The sequence below is a fragment of the Misgurnus anguillicaudatus genome, chromosome 8, assembly GCF_027580225.2.
Source record: "Misgurnus anguillicaudatus chromosome 8, ASM2758022v2, whole genome shotgun sequence".
Taxonomy (NCBI): domain Eukaryota; kingdom Metazoa; phylum Chordata; class Actinopteri; order Cypriniformes; family Cobitidae; genus Misgurnus; species Misgurnus anguillicaudatus.
In genome coordinates this window covers 18,639,334-18,661,583 of record NC_073344.2, presented here as the reverse complement: position 1 = coordinate 18,661,583, position 22,250 = coordinate 18,639,334, and the positions used below count along the sequence as shown (strand labels likewise).

General features: G+C 36.8%; 1 protein-coding gene across 1 annotated transcript; it reads left to right on the top strand.

Moving 5' to 3' along the window:
• Window positions 1–15,752: 15,752 nt before the first annotated feature.
• LOC129450894 (twitchin-like) lies at window positions 15,753–21,003 on the top strand. Its single transcript, XM_073870962.1, has 5 exons — window positions 15,753–15,867; window positions 16,120–16,290; window positions 19,925–20,004; window positions 20,495–20,686; window positions 20,786–21,003. The coding sequence occupies exons 1-5, from the start codon at window positions 15,753–15,755 to the stop codon at window positions 20,843–20,845; spliced, it is 618 nt and encodes a 205-aa protein (XP_073727063.1). The 3' UTR covers window positions 20,846–21,003.
• The last annotated feature ends 1,247 nt before the right edge of the window (window positions 21,004–22,250 follow it).

The following is a 22,250-nucleotide window of genomic DNA, read 5'->3' as shown; positions in this document are numbered from 1 at the left end:
TGGGAAATGAGCTGACAGTCTGTACTAGTTGTATGAGTGTGTGCTTGCTGTATTTGTTGTTTTAATGTCTTGTGTTTGCAAGTTATTGTTGCTATTGCGTGCCCCCCCCGTTGGAAGCCGAGTGCCCCCCTGTTAGTTATGGTCTGGCGCCGGCTCTGTAAATGCTACAAGGCTGTCAGTGAAAATTGAATAAATGTCTAAACATATAGGCAAAAAAATAAATGAAATAAATAAGTGAAACTAAATTTAAGTTTATTTTGGCTTAAAGTGGGTTGCTCCTAACTGGACTTTATCCAGTCTAAAGTTAACTTAGACGATGAAATGATGCCTATAGCTTGCTGGGTTTTCTTGTTTGCTGTAATGAAATGTTAAATTTTTTACAAAAAAAGTATTTGAATAAAAGTCTGCAGCTGTCACTGGGGTGGTACCCTTTAAAAAAGTACTAATATGTACCATTTAGGTACCAGTATGTTTCTTTTAAGGTACTAATAAGCAGTGCCGGCTCGTGACTGCTCATCCGAGGGGCGCAAATTCAAAATATGTGTTCAGAGTGTCATGTGTGTTGCTTGTGTTCTCAAAATATGTGTTTGTTGCGTCATGTGTACCACGTGCATCACGTGTCCTGCCAAAACAAGCGCCCGCTGCACACGTATTAAAACCATTTATGACAAAAGAGACGCTCATGTTCACCAAATATACGCAAGACACTTCCTTAACAGTAAACTCTGATTACTCATGAAATTATGAGAGTATCTGGCAAATGCGAGTGTCTCTTTTATCATAAACCCTTTACGCGTCTGCAGCAGGCACTTATTTTGACAAGACACGTGATGCGCACGGGATCTCTCGATGTGCCAAACACATATTTTGAAATTACGAACCACACACATGACGGGCTACATACATCTTATTTGTATTTTTTATTTTTTAGTAACTTGTCTTTTCTTAGTACGTGCTAAGGATCCTTAAAGCAAAAATAAACATGAGAAGCAAAGCTAGCAAATATTACATTTACAGAGACTACACCTTGAATTAAGCTGTTTTTAACCCCATGTCAAATAGCTTTTCTTTTGTCGGAGCTGAAATATAAAATAATATTTAAGTTTAGTCCAGCTTATGTAAAAGAAAAAAATCCCAGTGGGGTAAAAAACTGCATAATTTAAAGAGGACATCTCACAATACTTTTTTAAGATGTAAAATAAATCTTTAATGTCCCCAGAGTGCATATGTGAAATTTTCGCTCAACATACCATATAGATAATTTATTGTATCATGTTAAAGTACCAACTTTGTAGGTGTGAGCAAAAATGTGCCGTTTTTCATTTCTGGGTGTTTCCTTTAAAATGCAAATGAGCTGATAATATGCAAACACTGATCACCATAATGGTGGTTTCTTGAAATTGAAACTCAATTGTGCTGTCAATTCTCTCTCTCTCTTTCTCTCTTTCTCTCTCTCTTTCTCTCTCTCTCTCTGCATACAACGACTGTGGTTGGTTGGATCGGGTGTGCCTCATAAGCCTTGAAAACTGAAGCCTCTGGCTCTCTGATCGCCCCCTGGTGGCTGGCTGCAGTACAAGTCATAAACCACGCCCACTCCATGCAAACGAACGCGACAGGGCACCAAATAAAAAAAAATTACACTTCCAATGAAATTTTCCGAAAGATGGTTTTGGTCCTTTCAGGTAGTTATCGTCACGCTGATATATGTTCAAGTGTTCATTATTGTGGTAAATTTCATTTTAGCTTGAAATTTAATGGTATAGAAAGAAACGGGGCGTGTCATTATGATTGGCGTGGTTGGATTGGTCGCACGAGCGTTTGGGCGGAAGTTTGATACCGCGGCTCCGCCTCTGGCTCCACGGACATTCCTTCTGCACATGCCTTGGCTCCAAACTGACGTTTTTACGTAACATGGCAGCGACCATGGTCGGACAATTTTGGCTTCAATTCATTTCAATAGAGGGAGGCGACGTTGCGTCGTCCATCTTTTTTTACAGTCTATGGGTTGGATAGTTGCAGATTAAGGGGCAGTATTATTATAATAAGATCCCCTTCTGACATCACAAACGGTTGATTGAAAATAACCTAGCGTTGTGTTAAAAAGAGACGAGGCCAGTCCATTGGGTGCTAATTTAACCTATGCTGGGTTGTTTCAACCCAAAATACTGAGTTGCTTGTTTTAACCCATTGTATGGTCATATATAATCATTTTCTGTGTTAATTTAACCCAACAGCTGGCCTCATCCATTTTTGACTCAACATGGGTTGAAAATAACCCATCATTTTTTAAATGTGTAGAAAAATGATTTTGTGCACTGGATGTGGCTTTAGACTTTGGACCCCGCTCTGCATTTTGACAAATAACCTTAGGTCCAGGCATCACTCAGAACATCACCATCCCATACCACCGCAATGTGTGGATCTCTTTATAATGCTCGTAGCCAACTATGAGCGACACCACCTGACGTCCACCGTCAAACAGGACAAGACGTATGATGAGTGTCAAGCGGTGCCCCTCTTATACTCAGTGTCACCAGGCTCTCATCCCTTTGAAAAAATGTATCACACCACCCGGGATAGTTTACGTTACCTTCGAAAAGAACGCACTTTATGTGTGCACTGTCTGGCCTAACTCCTGACCGCACTGCAGTCGGCGTTGAGATCGGCCCCTCGTGAGAGAATTTGGATCGCGCTCTGGAGACAGATGATATTTCCATGAATCACCAGCTCAGCGGGAGCCTGTAATTACACTGAAGGTGTGAGAAAAATATTGTCACCAGCTATAATTCTGAGGCCTTGGTGATCGAGTGATCTTAAGAGACTAGAAATGCGAGGTGAATGATATACAGACTGCAAACGTTTGATTGGTGAATGCATTGAGGGCATAAGGGCTTGTTTTCTATGCTGTGTCATTATGATCAACCCCCGTGTTTACCTTATTGATGAATTTGAAAGAGTGGCTTTAAGTGGTTTTTAAGAGTACTTCATGTATGATTAGAAATGTCATATACATTTAATGTGAGGGGGCACGCATGCATAAAACACAATAGTGGTGAATCAGTATCAGAGACACAACAGCAGTCTGTAAGTTAAATTGTTTTATTATTAAAATAAATTGTTTTTTTGATTCACAATTTCTCAAAGATTATTGTCAAATGAGAAATGAATGCTGTGGTGTTTTGGTAACATGAACAAAAAATGCCTACATTTTGTGCTTTTTCCAAATGGACATGCTGTTGTTTTCACAGCGGTGGTGAAATTGCCACCATAAATGGATGATGATAATATCTTGGCTCCTCTTCTAATGTCATACGGGCCAGATTTAATTTTGCATTTACATTTAAATATATATTGAAATATAGGGGTGAGCGGGGCACAAGCTAACGTGGCGTTAATTGTAGCACAACTACTTTACATATTTATACAGGGCCGAGCAATCTTTTTTGTGACTTTATAAAAAGTTTTTATCTGTTTTGGTTAAGTTATTAAACAAAGAGTGTTTTAAAGGCATGGAAGTAAATTTCTTCATCCTATGTTTTTTTGAGTTGGGTGTGTAAGTCACCAAATCCAACCTTATATTATTTTTGTTACCTTATATATCTTGTTACCTAAAACATAACACCATTTTAAAACATGTCAACAACTCCTAGTAACTGATGGCTGGGATTGAAAACATTTTTACACAGCGGGGTTGTAACACAGTGTTACAATTAAAGGTGCAGTGTGTAATTTTTAGAAGGATCTCTTGACCGAAATGCAAAATAATATATAAAACTATATTATCAGGGGTGTATAAAGACCTTTCATAATGAACTATTATGTGTTTATTACCTTAGAATGAGACGTTTTTATCTACATACACCGAGGGTCCCCTTACATGGAAGCCGTCATTTTGTGCCGCCATGTTTCTACAGAAGCCCTTAATGGACAAACTTTTTTTACTAAGTTGTCTCTAACGATGACATGTTTGTCCGATGGCGGCTACTGTAGCTTCTCTATGTGTTTCAAAAGTGAGAGGTGAGCAGTGGACTTAGCCGTTGGTTGCAGTTCGCAACCTCACCACTAGATGCCACTAAAATTTACACACTGCACCTTTAAGCCACATGTATACAATAATAATGAAATGAAAACAATGTAAATACTATTAATCAAAATAATAACTGTTAATACAATATAAGGGGAAATAACTCATAATAATGATTTTTGTCTCAATTGTGCAGTTTTTTTTATATGCATTGATGCATAATACAAGGATGGTTAAATGAAGGATCATGGATGGATATATGTGTGGATATCTTTCTATTATAGGCAGATATGTAAACAATATCCACTTTTAGTATTTAGGCCTAGTCCACACGGACACACGTATTTTTATAACCGTGACTTTTTTTACGCGATTTGGTCATTCGTTCACACGAAAACGCAGTATCAAGGCACTAAAACCGAACATTTTTGAAAACCCCTGCCAGGGTGAGGATTTTAAGAAACGCCGGTTGCAGTGTTGTCATGTAGACAGTAAAACCGGGGGTTTTGCCTTGCAACGTCACTTTTGTTAGGCCTCTGATTGGCCATGGTAGCTTTACGATTTGAGTTATATCGCCGCCTGCTGATGTGGCATGCTCTTGACATCGCTTGATAGTGTGTTTTTGCTTTTTCATGAGGACGGAGATTTCTTTTAAACCGAGCATGTGTAGACAAGAATTTTTTGGAGGAAAAACTCAGATTATAAAAATACCCGTTTCCATGTGGACTCGGCCTAACACAGAATTTTAAGGAATTGACTCTTTGCTAAGCCCCGCCCTCCTTAGTTACTGTTGCTACACCTGGCAAGTCTATTACAGTATGAATGCACCGGTATCAGACATTCCCAAGGAGATAATTAGTCATTTTTGGGGAACAGGTGAAATATCTGGGAGAGCAAGACAAAAGGGGCTGCAGTATGCATTCGAGGGATATATCCACGAAATAATACAACCGATTAGAAAATAAATTAATTAAATTTAAAGCTAAAGCTTACAGCGCAAAGCAGCAGCCGCCTCATACGCTATCCATTCAAATGAAAAACACACAAATTGAGGAAGAGCTTTGTTCATGCACAGCAGGGTAAGTGAAATTTGTAAAATTAATCTAATAATTATAAATCAAACAGTGGAATAAAAACAAAACATCAACATGACCACTTTGCAATGATAGCATTTTCCGGCTCATAGAACTAAATCCGAAAGAGCCGCAATTGGATTGGGGTACTCGGTAGGCTGCCTATTAACATGCTAGAATGCTAAAATATTTTTTTAAGTATGTCAGTCAGCCTCTGTCTTGCCTTTAATCATCTTATTTTACGTTTAAATGTATGCATTATGAACAAAGAACTGTCATTATTTGCAAGCAGTGATGTAATGAATTAGCTAGCCAGCTAACATTAGCGTGCTCTTACATTGGAGCAAACGTATGTGCTTTTATTAATCCTGTCGATATTTAGTTGTGAATTCCACACTGCTTGATCCACGTCCAACATTTCTCCACTTGGGTTTTAAGTTTCGAGAAGGGAAAAAATCCACCACCCCGTCCAAACTCTTAGGATACCGGGTATCAGATTTACACAATATTCGGCAACGCTTCGGCATGTTTCCCTCGCTCGAAAACTTGTCAGACCCCCGTGCTTAGTTATGAGTGCTAAACCACGATTAGCCTGTGCCGGTTTTCGGGTGTGGCTTAGCGAAGGGTTAATTATTTGTTTTTTACAGTTAACCCCACCTATGGGGGTTGTAACGTTTGCACTCCTGTGATTTTCGGTGTAAATGTACAATAACAGTAGGTCCTACAAACAAACTTTAAGTGTTCATAGGTAGCAGATGTGTGTGTTAATGTTAATGATAGAGCCAACTTTGTGCCCCGCTCTCCCCATAATCGAAATGTGGGTGTGTGATTTTGGACCACTGTTGTGTTTTGACCCATATACTGTATATCAGGGGGTTTCAAACTTTTTTGTCAGCAGAACCCCCTTGACCTAAATTATTTACTTGATGTACCCCCTAAGAGTTTAAGTGAGACATTTCACAAGACCTTTTTAAGATGTTAAATAAATCTTTGGTGTCCCCAGAGTACGTATGTGAAATTCCAGCTCAAAATACCATTAAAATGATTTATTACTATAACACAATTTTAAGCATGTTAAAATTGTCACTTTGTAGGTTTGAGGAAAAATGTGCGAGTCATTCTGGGTGTGTCATTTTAAAAGCAAATGAGCTGATATCTGCACTAAATGGCAGTGTAGTGGTTGGTCAGTGCAGATTTAGGGGCGGTATTATCCCTTTCTGACATCACAGGGGGGACCAAATTGCAATGACTTTAAAAAAAATCATTAAATGCTTGCAGAGAATGGTTTACCGAAATTAAGTTACTAGGTTGTTCTTTTTCTCATTTTCTAGGTTGATAGAAGCACTAGGGACCCAATTATAGCACTTAAACATGGAAAAAGTTAGATTTTAATGATATGTCCCATGTTTGCATCCTAACCTTCAAAAACATTTATTTACCATCTGTTTATATCAGTAGTATTTTACATAGTTAGCCAGAATTTTTAATGTAGGTTATTTAGTCCCCTGATATATAGTTTTATTGGACCTTAACCTGATAGTTTATTATTGGTACATTAAACGTATCTGTTTATTTTGCATAATTTGTCAGTGTTCTGCTGTATTGTCGTTTTGTGTATAATAGTCACATGAAATGCAGATTAAACAAATAAAACATTTATATATTTTTTTATTATTATTTATTTAAATTTTTTTATTAAATTGTTATTGACTAATTTTTTCATCAACTCACAAACACCCTGCAAGTGCTATAGCAATACTACTGTATGTAAAACAGACAGCAATGTGCTGTGTGATAAGATAATCTAATATTCGATCAAATCATATCCCTGTTTCCAAACCTGTAATTTTTGTATACATGCCATGATTTATAATATTATGATCAGAAATGCTTTGATTTTTGTGGGCAGCTGCAGAAAGAAAGACCTCTATCAACCTCTGTGTTGACTCCGCCCAAACAATTTCTACAGTGAAGAATGACTATTATCTGCCAAAGCAATTTCTGGTGTGACAGTTGCAATGTCTCCAAAATTACCGGTCATGCTTTCGGAGACCCATTTTTTTGTCTTGTCACCGGACTGATCTCTATCCATCAGCGGTGTGGTGGTTATTTGGAAATGCAAATGTAAAACACTATTTATCATCATCTGTCATTGGATATGGTTTACTTGCTTGGAAAATAAACAAAGCTCTAAACCTTACACTGAGTAGGCGATGACCCCTACAGGTTATTCAATGCACTATATTTACAATCACAATAACAGGGAAGAAAAGCACTTTGTTTTTCATCACCAGTTTTCAGACTTTAATGGTTTACAGTGTTTGACAGTCTTACAAGTTTACCGATGCCACATTATTATCACCTACTGTAGGCCTACATTAGAATATGTAAAATACATATAATTACATGTTTATGACTGTTATATTTATATAAGAAAATAGAAAAATAAGGCACTCCTGATAAATGTAAAAAAAGCCTTTAATCAAAAAATGTATACACGCCATGGATTAAAGGCTTTTTTACATTTATCAGGACTGCTTTATTTTTTCTATTTTCTTATTGCTATTATATGCCGTTTTTGAAAAGCACCCTGGATTAATTTTACATTATTTATATATTTTTTTGACCCAGAGAAGCGTTCCCTTTTTCTCTTTTCTAAACTATTATATTTATATATTTGCAGATAAAACTGAATTTAATCAGAATCCAAAGGAAAAATGTGGAAAAAAAAGTAGTGGATCCAACCGAAACGGTTCAAGGTGAAGCTTTAGAGTTTGGTTAACTTCAATTTCAACTCCTCTAGGGTTATTTTTAATTACAATGAAACTTGCAAACAAAAACTAATTGGTAGCCAACATAATATTTATATTTATAGGATAGTTTGACCCAAAAAAAATTTGGGATTAGTTTATTGCGATATTGGGACAAATAATAGAAATTATTGCTTTGTGTCAGTGCGGTAGAGAATTTTAAATTCATGTAGTATGATGGGCAAAGATTAATTGCATACAAAATAAAAGTGATTTATTTGCATAATATATGTGTGCGTATGTGTAATTATTATGTATGTAACCACACACACATACATATATTCATTTCAGATTTTTTTTTATTTATATATATATATAAACATTAAATTTATATATAATATAGAATATATAAATATATATATATACACACATGTAAATGTTTCTTACATACATGAATGTGTGTGTATTTATATATACATAATAATTACACACAACAAACACTTGTATGTTATGCCAAAAATCACTTTTATTTTGTATGTGATTAATCGTGATTAATTTTAATACAATAAAAACCAGGGGACCCCCCTAATTGATATTTTTGTGCTTTATAGGGGGTCTGGGACCACTCCAATGCGTCCCAAGGTGTCACAATGCAGTATCCATAATAAAGGTACTAATATGTACCATTTAGGTACAGATATCTACTAGGTGCCAATACTGTTTATACCTTTGATGTATTAATATGAATTGAAAGGGTACAATAATTTTTTTTTCAGACAGAAATTGAGGTTTTTGTCTAAACCTACAGGTAAACTTTTTATTTTCGAGGCCATTGTAGTAGGGGATCCCACCCAACATGGGTTCGAAATAATGGGGATGTTTCAGATCTAAACCATATCGAATCAAGTTTGACCCAATTTCTCGTGACGCACGATTGAGGTGAGCTGAGAGATCTCTGTTTTAGTAAATAGAGGCATATTTAAGTATTTTTATTTATAATATGACTTCATACTTTGTTTCAGATGCCTAATGTTTCTCCAGACCAAGCATACACCTACAAATGCTTCGCCACTAATGAATTTGGAAAGGGTATGGTCACTGTTGTCTTCAATGTTTTGAAGGTATAAGAATTACTGTATCTATTCTCAAACAAGCAATATATGTTTACAACCGTTTATTATGTATGTGTGTTCAGTGGGATATAAAAACAGACAAAGAAAATCAGGAAACTTGTAAGTAAACATAATCTGTGTCATACATACAGTAATATGCACTTGCGTGAAGCTATATAATATTGTAGTCCAATAAATGAATCAGTGTTCGAATCTTCTGACCACTTTCCAGATTCAATTGATCCAAATGAGCTCAATGCTGTCATGAAGAGAAAAGGGTGTTGTTAATCTTATGATGTAAACCGAAAGTTATTTCAGGCAATATTTGTGACAATTCTGCATCGTTGTTTTTTGTTATTTTACTCCAAGATATGAACTGGTGAGGTAGAGAGGTAATGTGATCCACCAAAGCTTTAATAAAGTTTGGTGATACAAAAAAAAAAGAAAAATATATAGTAAGAAATGAGTTTTAAAAGTTTGATATCCTCCTCAGCCTTTTCTTAAAATATACCCCATAACGTATAGCAATAATCTATGGCTTACTGTATATCAAGCATGAATGTCTTTAAACCCTGCAGTAATGTCCATCCCAAAACTGAAATATGTAAAGATGGGGAAATTGACCCGAAGTTCTTAGAGATTTGCTGAGCGCTGACAAGAAAGATTACAAGCACATCTACGCTGAATACAGGGTAAAGGACTTCCGCTGGATGCTAAAAAAACAAATAAGATGAAAAGAGAGAGAGAGCAAGCAGAGCTACACCGGAAATAACATCTAGTGAGTTTGATTTGTTGTTGGAGTTGCATATTTTTTTCTTGCAGTTTATCAAAAGCATTTCCTCAAACACATTTATGTGAATCCTGATGGATCTGCTTCCTTTGGGCCTGATCAAAATCTGCTAGACCCCAGCAACAGGATTTTTATCTACAAGGTAGATATTTTGGTTATTATGAGTGAGTTAGGGTCAGCATAAACTGGTTTGCTAGTCTGGTCTGTTGGATGAGTTTGGGTTGAAGGCCAACTTCCCTGCTGAAAAAAAAAACAATAAAACCATTAAAGAAAATTCTAATGGTCTCTATTAAAATAGCAATAGGAACCATTGGCTTTTACCATTAAAACCACTACACTGTAGTGTGTTTTGGGCCATATTCCATTTCAACCAATACATAGAACCAATAGATCCAATACATACCATTACGGAGACCAATTAAAACCAATACAATGTAGTGTGTTTTGTGCCATATTCCATAAGAACCAATAAAATTCCCAATAACACCAATAGAATTTCTGTGATGGTGTCTATTGTTTTTTTAGCAGGGTTGAACCAGTTAAAACCAGAAGCTAAATGATTCATCATCTGAATTACCATATTTGAGACATGAATGACAAATTAACAAAACCAACTCCTTTATAGTTCCAATGGAGGATACCATTTTGTAGTGTGTCCTCTCCAAACCCATATTCAAAATTGTGTTGGTTGGGAAGAAAAATCTTGATTAATTATGTAATTAAATTTTTTTCTTTGAATTTTATTTATAAAGGGAACATTGCCTTGTTTTATAAGTCTTAATATTTTTTGGTGTATGCCATTTTTGGCTTTTGTGCGTACCTGGACTCTTAAAAAGGATCCTACGTACATTTTATAAATGAGACCCCTGGTGCCCTTATAAAATAAAACTTTGTATAAAATTATATCAAATTCAGTGCAGTGGTTTTTATTAATAGGCGTATGTGTTGTGTTGATTGCATTTCTTACGTTTTCATGTTAAATCAAAGTGTTGGTGATATCAGTACAACACCATCAAACTACAGTGAAGTGGCTGTAAAGTAATTATTTTCTACAGCTTGAACTAACAAGATTAATAGACCGTACTTGGGAGGGGAAGTCATTTAGGCAGTTTAGTCAAGTGATTTATAACTGGAGTGTAATTGATCTATCTAACAGTATTAATTAGCTTCTATTTGGCAACTGTGTGATTAACTGGTAAACGCTTTAAGCTTAGAAATAAGCACATTTTTAAGGTAATTATTTTACTTTTTGGCTGCATGGTCCAAGGTTGATTCTTTGCATTTTTTGTGTGTTTACTGTAGTGTATTTGATAAAGGAGACATTCATCATTCTCAATAGGTCATCACGAATTATGAAAAATGATGTAGTAATTATTTCTCTTTAAATAAATCTTAAACCTTTAACCACATGCAAAACAAAAATAAATTATCTGATTAAAGAAAGATGATGTGTTATATGGAGACTGTCCTCCAAAAATAACAACCTCAGTTTATTAGTGCAAGCCGCTTATTACAACGTACAGTAACGTTTTAGGGATAAACGCCCTCTAGCGGGCAGTTGTTTATTACAACCTGTGTTTACATTTCAAGGTTGTTTAGATTAGACGCACGTACAGTCACAGGTATTTATTGCATAAATTCACCAATAAACAATAGTTTTTAAAATATTACAAATAGCGCGCTTTGCAAACATTGCGAACTGAAGCCATAAGATTACTTTATATAAAAAACTCCATGAACACAATCATGAGAGCAATTCAAAAGCATTGTTGCATCACTATAGCAAAACTTTGATGTCAAGCTGCACACATAGACTGTTAAAAAGATGGACGATGTGACGTCGCTTCCTTCCATTATTATGAATTGAACCAAAAAATGTCTTACCATAGGTGCTGCCATGTTATGTTGCAACATGATCTCACAAAGTTCCGTGGGATAGTCACAGAATTTTTTGCTAATTTTTCCGTGGCATTCTCACGGATTGGTTACTTAACTGCTTTTTCCTATTTTCAAACCATTGTCGCTTCGGTCCAGGGTCAAATTTGGTGTTTGCGTATGTCACTTTAACTATTGGTTTATACTATTTTTTCTGATTTATATACATTTTCTAAACTTTAAGCAATTGTCGCCTGGCATTGGGGTTAGAGTTGGGTTTGGGTAGGGATATCATTTTATGTCAATCTAACCCTAAACCGAAGCGACAATGGCAAGAAAATAGGAAAAAGCAGCTGAGCAACCAATCCCTGAGAATGCCACGGAAGAGAAAGTCCGTGGCAGGGCCACGGAAATATGCGGAGATCCGTGAGAATGCCACGGAACTTTGTGAGATCAGGTTGTTATATAAAAATGTCAGTTTAGACATGCGCAGAAAGATTTGTTTGTGGAGCAAGAGGCAGAGCCGCGATATCAAACTTTCGCCCAATCACTTGCATGCCCAATCATAACGACACGCCCCATTTCTATACCATCAAATTACTAGCTTAAATGAAACTTATCACAAAAATTAGCCATTAAAACATATCAGCGTGATAACAACTACCTTAATGGACCAAAACCATCTTTCAGGAAAATTTTATTGGAAGTGTAGATAATTTTTATTTAGATCCCAGTCCCATTCTAATGTAACTTTATTCATTATTTCATGTATGAACATTCTTTGTCCCCCGGTTTCACAGACAAGGATTAAGGCTAGTCATAGATTAAACCACATGTTTGAGCTGTCTTAACTTGAAATAACTAGCACTGTCAGTTCTTAAAATATGGCATTAATTTGTCTCAAGATACACACCAGTGACATCTTTTTCTGAGGCATGTTTATTAAAGATTAACTTTTTTAATTTAAGGCGTAGTCCTGGCTTTAGGTAAGCCTTGTCTGTGAAACCAGGCCTGTAAGTCCTGTGGAATTGATTTCCATTCACAGCTGAGGTAAAGACGACAACTTCCATAATTCCACACTCCAGTGGACCGTCAGATGTTTGTGCTGTCAGGGGTGAACCAGCAAAATGAACCTGTAAACTGAGCACTGACGGTGCATCGATGAACATTGAGGGTGTCTCGACTAAAGATAGAGAGAAGGTGAGTTCACCCAAAATTTAAATTCTGTCATCATTTACTCACCTTCATGTAGTTACAACCAGTGGCGGCTCGTGAGTGCTCATCCGAGGGGTGCAAATTCAAAAGAAGTGTTCGGAGTGTCATGTGTGTTGCTTGTGTTTCTAAAAGATATGTTTGTTGCGTCATGTAAACCACATGTTTTGTCAAAATAAGTGCCTGCTGCACACGCGTCAAAACCGTTTATGATAAAAGAGACGCTCACGTTCACATACACGTTCACATACACATACACGCAAGACACTTCCTTAACAGTAAACTCTGATTACGCATACGATTATGCAAGTATCTGGCAAACGCGAGAGTCTCTTTTATCATAAACCCTTTAGACGCGTCTGCAGCAGGCACTTATGACAGGACACGTGATGCACATAGGTTCACGCGACGCGCAGAACACATATTTTGAAATTACGAATCAAACACATGACGGGCTACATACATGTTGTGACGAACTTCTCATCGGCCGCCACTGGTTACAACCCTGTATACATTTCTTTGATCTGCTGAACACAAAGCAAGATATTTTGAGCAATGTTTGTAACCAAGCCAATTTTGAACACCACTGACAGTATTTTTTCCTACTATGGAAGTAAATGGTGCTTCGTGTTTCCAGGTTCATTACAAAAAAAATGGTTGTAACAACATGATGGTGAGTAAATTAAAACATAATTTTAATTTTTGCCAATTTTTAATGCAAAAAGTTTATTTGTCATGGCATCTAACCATATTATTTTGACTAGAGTTGCCCTCTGACGATGACGTGATAATATCTAAGGATGAAAGAACACAAGAGATAAAAATAAAAAGCAAAGATTCAGATTCAAGGCAACATCGGTTTGAAGTATACAAGTGCAAGACTGAACCCATGGTGAAAGCTGGAGGTGTTGTTGTCTCATTTTCATTTTGCAGATAATAGATATTAGATATTATAAAATATCATTTTAAAGGTGCAGTGTGTAATTTTTAGAAGGATCTCTTGACAGAAATGCTAAATAATATACAAAACTATATTATCAGTTGTGTACTTTTTATAATGAACTGTTATGTGTTTATTTCCTTAGAAAGAGACCTTTTTATCTACATACACTGAGGGTCCCCTCACATGGAAGTCGCCATTTTGTGGCACCATTTTTCTTGTCTCCGACGATGACATGTTTGTTCGGTGGCGGCTACCGTAGCTTCTCTATGTGTTTCAAAAGCGAGGAGTGAGCAGTGGACTAAAGGGTGATTTATAGTCGTGCGTAGGTTCTACGCCGTAGCTACGGCGTAGGCTATCCGTAGCCTGTGCGTAGCTCTGCGTAGCCTGACGCGCACCTCACAAAAAATGTAACAGCGTGTCAGATCTACGCGGACCGCAAGCGATGTGATTGGTCCACCAGAACCCCTCCCGTCAGGTAAAAAAACTGCGTCATAGGTATTTCCGTTTGTGACGGTGAAAACAAAGATGAGCCAAGTTGAGGAGTGATTTAACTCAAACTGCATCAAAAGTAGCTGTTTATTTACTTCCATCATAGCTGGTCTTCTCAAAATATACACAACAAGTTGCTGTTTCATCTTCGTTTGTGGGTTAACTTGCTAAGCTTCTTCTTCTTCTTTCACGTTTGTGCTGCTACTGTGGTTACACGCGTGGATACTGCCTACCAGCGGTCGCGCGTGTGTTTGCAAGTCGACGCGGACGACGACGCAAAAGTATAAATGAAAACCGACGCGGAACCTACGCCGTCGCTGCTACGCCGTAGGACCTACGCACGACTATAACGAGCCCTTAAGCCGTTGGTTACAATTCGCAACCTCACCACTAGATGCTGCTAAAATTTACACACTGCACCTGTAAGAGATAGGTCCACCCTAACCTCACCAGAAGTGGGACATAGTTTACAAATTGACTAAATAGTAGGAATTCGTACGAAGTGAATCATACAAAAATGACCGATTATCATTAAAAATCAACACTGAAACCCTAACCCTTGCCCCTAACCCCAACCCCACAGGGGTGAAAGCAAATCGTACAAAAACGTACGAATGTGGTCGTATTAATTAATACGAATTACCCACCTAAAATACGTACGAATTGCCATGAGACAGCTATAGTCTAGTAGTCTAGAAATGCATATGTCCAGTAACCAACATATACAGTACATAATGTAAGCTTGTGTCAGACATGATCATTGGTATACATAATTATAATAAAATAGTAATTAATAATAGAACAAGAATAGTAAATAAAACAAATAAAATAACGTTAAAGGAATAAAACATCCACAATGATCAAATGTTATGGAATACTCTTAGCAAAGAGTTTGCATATGTGATTATTTCCTATTCATTTGACATCTCTAGATCTAAATAATCTTAATTTTGCAAATCTTTTAAAATTAGACGCCGATGACCCGCACAAGTTCTCCAAAAGCGTGGTAGTCAAAGTTGACCAAAGTGCTTCCTTTAAAATGCCATTCCCATCACAAGATTCACTGGAGATCAACTGGTTTAAGAACAGCTCTGAGCTTTTTGATGGTGGCAGCAGAAAAATAGTAGAAGATCTTAACCATAGCCGTCTTCAGATAAAAGACTGTCTGTGATCTGACTCGGGGGAAATTAAGATCCAACTTAAAAAAAACCTTTTGGTACAGCCGAGGCCTTTTCAAGGCTTATTGTGCTTGGTACTGTATGTTTCTATTCAATTGCATTTCATATAGAATGCATGAAATAAATATGTATGACCTATAAATATTTATTACATTTCCTCATACAGTCAGTCACATAAAATTGAAACAAGTTTTTCAAACAAGACTGCCACCCCTTCAGACAAGCCCGGACCACCACAAGGCCCAGCGGAAGTGATAGACAGCTCATCGTCTGTAATTGAATTGAAATGGAAACCACCGAGTGACAATGAAGGCTCAGAAGTATATGGTGGAGTGTCAGCAGGTCGGCCAAAACGTGTGGAAGAAGGTCTGGGATGGTTCGGCTGACCGCTTGTACTTTAAAGATAGAAATGTTGCCCAAGGCAAAAAATACTTCTAGCGAATCTACACGGAGGGTATCAGCGAGGCTTTGGAGACAGAAAACATCATGGCAGGAGCAACTGCATTTTAGTGTTAACATTTTTACACATCTGTTATGATTATATTGTTTTAAGCTCTTCTAAAAGTTTTAATTTTAATTATAAAGTCTTGGGCAGAAAGTATGGACTACTAAGCTCTAACAATACTTTTTCTGTTTATAAGTTAGTAGTCTAAACTTCAATCTGTATTGGCAGTCTTCCCTGGCCAACCAGCTCCTTCAAAGGTGGTTCAGAAACTGTATAAACCTGGCATGGACTCCACCAGAGAAAGACAGGGGGCCAGACTTTTGGGTTACCAGCTGGAGAAATGCAAGAAAGATATAAACCAGTGGGGGACTCTGAACCCAGTCAGTGAACCTATTCAAGGTACTGCAGCTCTTTTTATTTATTAGCATCTAACCAATGCTATATTGTATAAGAATTACATGGTTTTACAAGAGTTAAACCCATAATTACATTTGTGCATAGTTGTTAAGGTTAAAGGATCAAAAATGGACGTGGCCAGGGTAATGTACATGTCAGGAGATATCCCAGTAATAAGCAGTCTGGATGTGAAGTGGAGAACGTTGAGTGTAATTACAGCCTGTTTTTAAATTACAGTTAAACTAGAATAACATGGTTTGAATCACAACGATATATATATATATATATATATATATATATATATATATATATATATATATATATATATATATATATATATATATATATATATATATATATATATTCACCTACAGGATTATTAGGAACACCTGCTCAATTTCTCAATAATGCAATGGTGTAAGGGTGTGGGGGATGTTTTCTTGGCACACTTTAGGCCCCTTAGTGTCAATTGGGCATTGTTTAAATGCCACGGCCTACCTGAGCATTGTTTCTGACCATGTCCATCTCTTTACGACCACCATGTACCCATTTTCTGATGTTTACTTCCAGCAGGATAATGCACCATGTCACAAAGCTCTAATAATTTCAAGTTGGTTTCTTGAACATGACAATGAGTTCACTGTACTAAAATGGCCCCCACAGTCACCAGATCTCGACCCAATAGAGCATCTTTGGGATGTGGTGGAATGGGAGCTTCGTGTCCTGGATGTGCATCCCACAAATCTCCATCAACTGCAAGATGCTATCCTATCAATATGGGCCAACATTTTTAAAGAATGCTTTCAGCACCTTGTTGAATCAATGCCACGTAGAATTAAGGCAGTTATGAAGGCGAAGGGGGTCAAACACATGGCTTTTGACCATATTTGAGGGTTAAAACAACCAAATATTTAGTACACTTAAAAAGAAATAGGGTCTGTCTTCTCTTTAGTAGTTTTTATATCTGGCTAGTTAACGTTTCTGACTAACCAAACCGCCATCATCAGTGTCTCAGTAAATGAAAACTTCTTTGCATTGGTGTAAAAGTTTCCCTGAATTCAATCACAGCTGCAGTTCTGATTATCTTTTCGTAATATCTACACCTCGCAAATGCAGAATCCATTTTATCCATTCCAAGAGCACATTGATATCAAAGTCATCTAACAATGTTGTTTTCTCTCTTCTTCTTTTAAGACTATACTGTCTGCTAATGGAATTAATGCAGTCTCATCCATGATTAAAGGCCCATCTGATCATTCACTTTGACTTTCTTTGATACCTCATCTTGCCATTCTTGTTCAAATACAGGATAATCATAACTGTAATTGGTTACTTATCATTTACATTTTTATTTATCAGCTTTTTGCCTTTAATGTACAGGACAGTGATGGGGAAAAAAGAAAAGTGAAAGAGGTTGAATTGGCTTTAATCAGAATATTTGTCAGTCAAATTCAACCCTGCATCTGTTTTGTGTTGGGATCTATTGTACATTTTTTATCCTATATGCTATTAACATTACAACAAGTACAGAGTACACAAGATGTGTGATTTTTTTACATTTTAATCTACAAACAAAAATAATGTCATTAAAGGCACAATATGTAGGATTTTCCCCACTAGAGGTCGCTATTTCACAACTACAAAGACGAAGCTTAAAGACGTTATGAAGGAAAGTGGAACGATAGGAGATGTTTTTTACCATCCAGAGGCGTATGGAATTCTCTAATCATGTTTACGGATGAGTAATGAATTCATGTTTTTACCTGTACGTTTGATTACATTATTTTATGCTATCGAAACTGATTAGCTGCTAGGCACAACAGCTGAGTGTTAGGTCCTAGTTTGGTCATTTGTGTTGCTATGGTTTCTACAACTCAAAATTAAGGATGGCATGGATATTAATGATCTCTGAAAGCCAATGTTGACATTTGAAATCACCAAAACAAACACGCCCCTACCCCAATTTCAACATACTGTAACGCTAACTGTGACCTTACAGTCGAGATGTACGCCCCAACATTAAATTAAGTACAACGTTGTTACAATGCTAAAAACAAGGTAGTGACTGCTAGCGCTATATGTTATTTAATGCTAAATGCTAACGTTTACGCCACATAAGACAGTGTCGCCCATCACTTTCAATGAGGTGTTTCTAAATCTGCTTGTCATAAACAAATGAGTACCATCCACTCCAGTAACTGACGAGAGAAGGATGACGTGAACTCCACTGCTTCGTTCTCATTGGTAGTCGCTCCCGAAATTCGCTCAACATTTGCATAAAGCTGTACTTACTTAAAGGGATAGTTCGGCCAAAAACGATATTAAACCCATTATTTACTCACCCCCAAGCTGTCCGAGTTGCATATGTCCATCGTTTTTCAGACAAACACATTTTCGGATATTTTAGAAAATATTTTAGATTTCTTTCTGTTGATTAAATGTAATGTTACGGGGTCCAGCAATAGTCCACGACCTTCAAGTCCAAAAAAAGTGCGTCCATCCTTCACAAATGAAATCCAAACGGCTCCAGGATGATAAACAAAGGTCTTCTGAGGGTAATCCGTGCGGTGTTGTTGTAGAAATATCCATATTTAAAATGTTATTAACGTTATTAACTACCTTCCGGTAGCGCCGCCATCTTAGACTCAGGAGAGAGTATTAGCGTAGTGTACGCACTTTTCTTAGTGACGTATGACAAATTCGGAGGGCGGGGGACAGAGCAGCAACAGAGAAACCTGTACGCTGCGTAAGCGCTCATCCTGAATGCGGAAGGTAGTTAATAACGTTAATAACATTTTAAATATGGATATTTCTACAACATCACCGCACGGATTACCCTCAGAAGACCTTTGTTTATCATCCTGGAGCCGTTTGGATTTAATTTGTGAAGGATGGACGCACTTTTTTTGGACTTGAAGGTCGTGGACTATTGCTGGACCCCGTAACATTACATTTAATCAACAGAAAGATCTAAAATATTTTCTAAAATATCCGAAAATGTGTTTGTCTGAAAAACGATGGACATATGCAACTCGGACAGCTTGGGGGTGAGTAAATCATGGGTTTAATATCGTTTTTGGCCGAACTATCCCTTTAACTTTCTTGTGTCGCTGGACACGGCCATACAGTCGTCAACGGTCACTTTCGCATGTGCCGCTGGAAGTCGGTAGGTTTCCATTGAAATAAATGAGATTGCGTCACTCTGCTACTGCTGGTCCCTGGCTGTCTGAATGGGGTGTTAGGCTGAAGTTCTACTATTGACGCAACAGTGACGTTTTGCAGGTCCATAATAAAAAAACACAAACTCTCCAAACAATTGATCTTCATCTGATACAGGCTCAAGCATTATGTTTGTTTGCACAGACACAGAGCTACTCAAAAGAGCTGCTCTGAGAAACAGCCAATCAGTGCAGAGCTCAAAATAATTATTTATGACCCTTTCAAATAAGTTAATAATAGACCATTTTATTCTAGGGTTGTAAATGGACATGTAAAACCATCTCTTGATTCATACTTTCTATGTAGATTTCAGAGAACAATTTAATATATTTTTTCAGTGCATTAAGTTAAGCTTGCTTAGACGTTATGTTTGGTTGTAATGTTTTGATTTTTCTTCTTTCAACCTATTCATTTGCAGTAAAGTCGTACTTCAAAGATCCCGTAGACTTCATGATTGCAAGAGCAGGAAATTCTATCAGAATCAAAGTCAATTATGAGGTACTTTATTTGTATTTAAATGGACTCTTCACTACGGCCTGCCTTGCCATCCAAGACGTAATCAGATTTAGCCTTTTTAAAAATCATAACAATATTGCTGATCATACACAGTCTATACTGAATAAAAATAAGTCAAGCAACACAGAAGGGGTGGAGATTAACGAAGGGGGAAAAGGGGGTCTACACAGGGTCGCCTAGAACGCTTACCAACCAGTATGCATGCACAGTAGCTGAAACAAGCTTGAAAAGATGTTTTTAGCACAACTTGAGCTTAAGAAATAAAATTTATGTTGATGTCATGTCTAATTATTGGTCCGATTTCTTTTTATTTAGATTTATTCACACGATTTTAGAGATTCTTGCATAAAATAATTGCCTGAAGGAGGCATTGCAAACATGCCTGCCTAGTGGCGTGACTTTGGCGCCAACTTTTTGATCAATCACAACTTTCAGCATGCCGTTTCACATTAAAAAATGTATTTATCTTCAGGGAGCTCCACAGCCGGATATAACATGGCTGAAAAACGAAGAACCTGTTTCCTCCTGGGTTAACATTATTAATGTTGAGAACATGTCCACACTCGTCATCCCCTCCTCTCAATATCCTGACTCGGGAGTTTACACAATCATGGCCAAAAACTCTAGTGGACACAATAGTTTCGACATAGAGGTCAGAGTTCAGGTAAGAATAGTATCTATATGCAGTAAAGCTCAACATTTTGTGAAAATGAAAATGCATGATTAGTTTAATGTAATGAATACTATCTTTCTGTGGATACAGATGAACCAAAGCGCCCATCAGGCCCTGTGGAGCTGGAGCAGGTGGTTTATGGTAAAGTGATTATCACATGCGCTCCATCTCCAGACCAGGAACTGAATGAACGACTGCATTACCTGGAGGCAGAACACGAGTCCAATACACAGCTTTAACGTGTCATAGCAACTTTTTTTGACACTCTCCGATCCCTCTGAATTGCCAACGTGGGGTGCCAATGATCTAAAGAGGTGAATTGCATGAATGATGTAGAAATGGAAACGTCTATGCCATTTAATTGCAATCTCTTTAAATTTTCCTATAAACAAATAATTACAAATCTTTTTTTAAAATAACACACCAAAATTTGATGAAAAAACAAAACTAGATATTCTTTATTTAGTTTTATGCAACAAAATCCAATTTGTCTGCTTTTAACCTAGGACCCTGTCCCGGGTCCAAAATTTCTCATTTTGACTTAATATAAAATATTCTTTTAATTGTTAATGGTCTGTCATGGACCCCAGTAACACATATGAGATACTGTTTGAAAGCTTAGAGTCTCTACTTTCTGCAGATATGCATCACTTTGAGAAATCTTTTACTGTAAGAAAGTTATTTACACTTAATTTACACTATCACCCCCCCCATAATTTTGTATATGATTTAATATTCACATATTTCATATTTTTAAAATATGACAAACATGGGCAAGTCTTATATCAAATGAAAGCTCTCATTCTCAGGAATAAGGCTACAGCGTTATTTTTGTTCTATTATTAACACATATCCAACAATAGTTGAATGAATAATAAGGTAAAAAATGGTCTTTTGTAAATGTATGTGAAACTTGAGCATGAACTGCCTCAGATAGCACATATAGCCACAAATGATACACCATCTTTTATATTAGGTCCTACTCTAAAAAATGAGTCCATTCACAGCATTTTCTTTGGTTGTGTGCATAATTAATCTCTTGCTATTTATTATATGTGCAAAACAAAAAATTAATATTTATATGAAAAATGTATTTTTGCACACTTCAGTAAAATGAGAATAACTTTTGAATGCGACAGGATAAAGAGATCATTCTTTTTTTGGGTGTTTACTGTCTGCTGCTGTTAACAACCAGAACTGTTTGCAGTCTGCTAGAGCACACAGAACCAGAGTTATACACTATCAAAGCAGTATTTACAACATAAAAAAAGAAAATTTGGTGTTTCATCGTATGAAAAACAACATAAATAACAATATTTTTCACAAACAGCAGCTTTTTATGTAACTTCAAAGTGTTTTCTTTAAAATGATATAAAGCAATTGCATTTATTCCACTGTATGTGCTCATGGGAGCACTTCAAATATTTTTAGGTGGAAATTAAATACAAAAAGGGTATTATTCCTCCCTTCAGTTGGAGTAAAATAACTTTTGTATAGATTATGATAGAGAAAAAATTCCTTTCTCTTGGAATCAAACAAAACTGTCTGCAGGGAG

Coding starts and splice junctions, on each gene's coding strand:
- LOC129450894 (XM_073870962.1), top strand. CDS start 15,753: ATGAAGGCTCAGAAGTATATGGTGGAGTGTCAGCAGGTCGGCCAAAAC. Junction 15,868..16,119: donor AGATAGAAATGTTGCCCAAG/GCAAAAAATACT, acceptor CTGTATTGGCAG/TCTTCCCTGGCCAACCAGCT. Junction 20,005..20,494: donor GAATCAAAGTCAATTATGAG/GTACTTTATTTG, acceptor ATTTATCTTCAG/GGAGCTCCACAGCCGGATAT.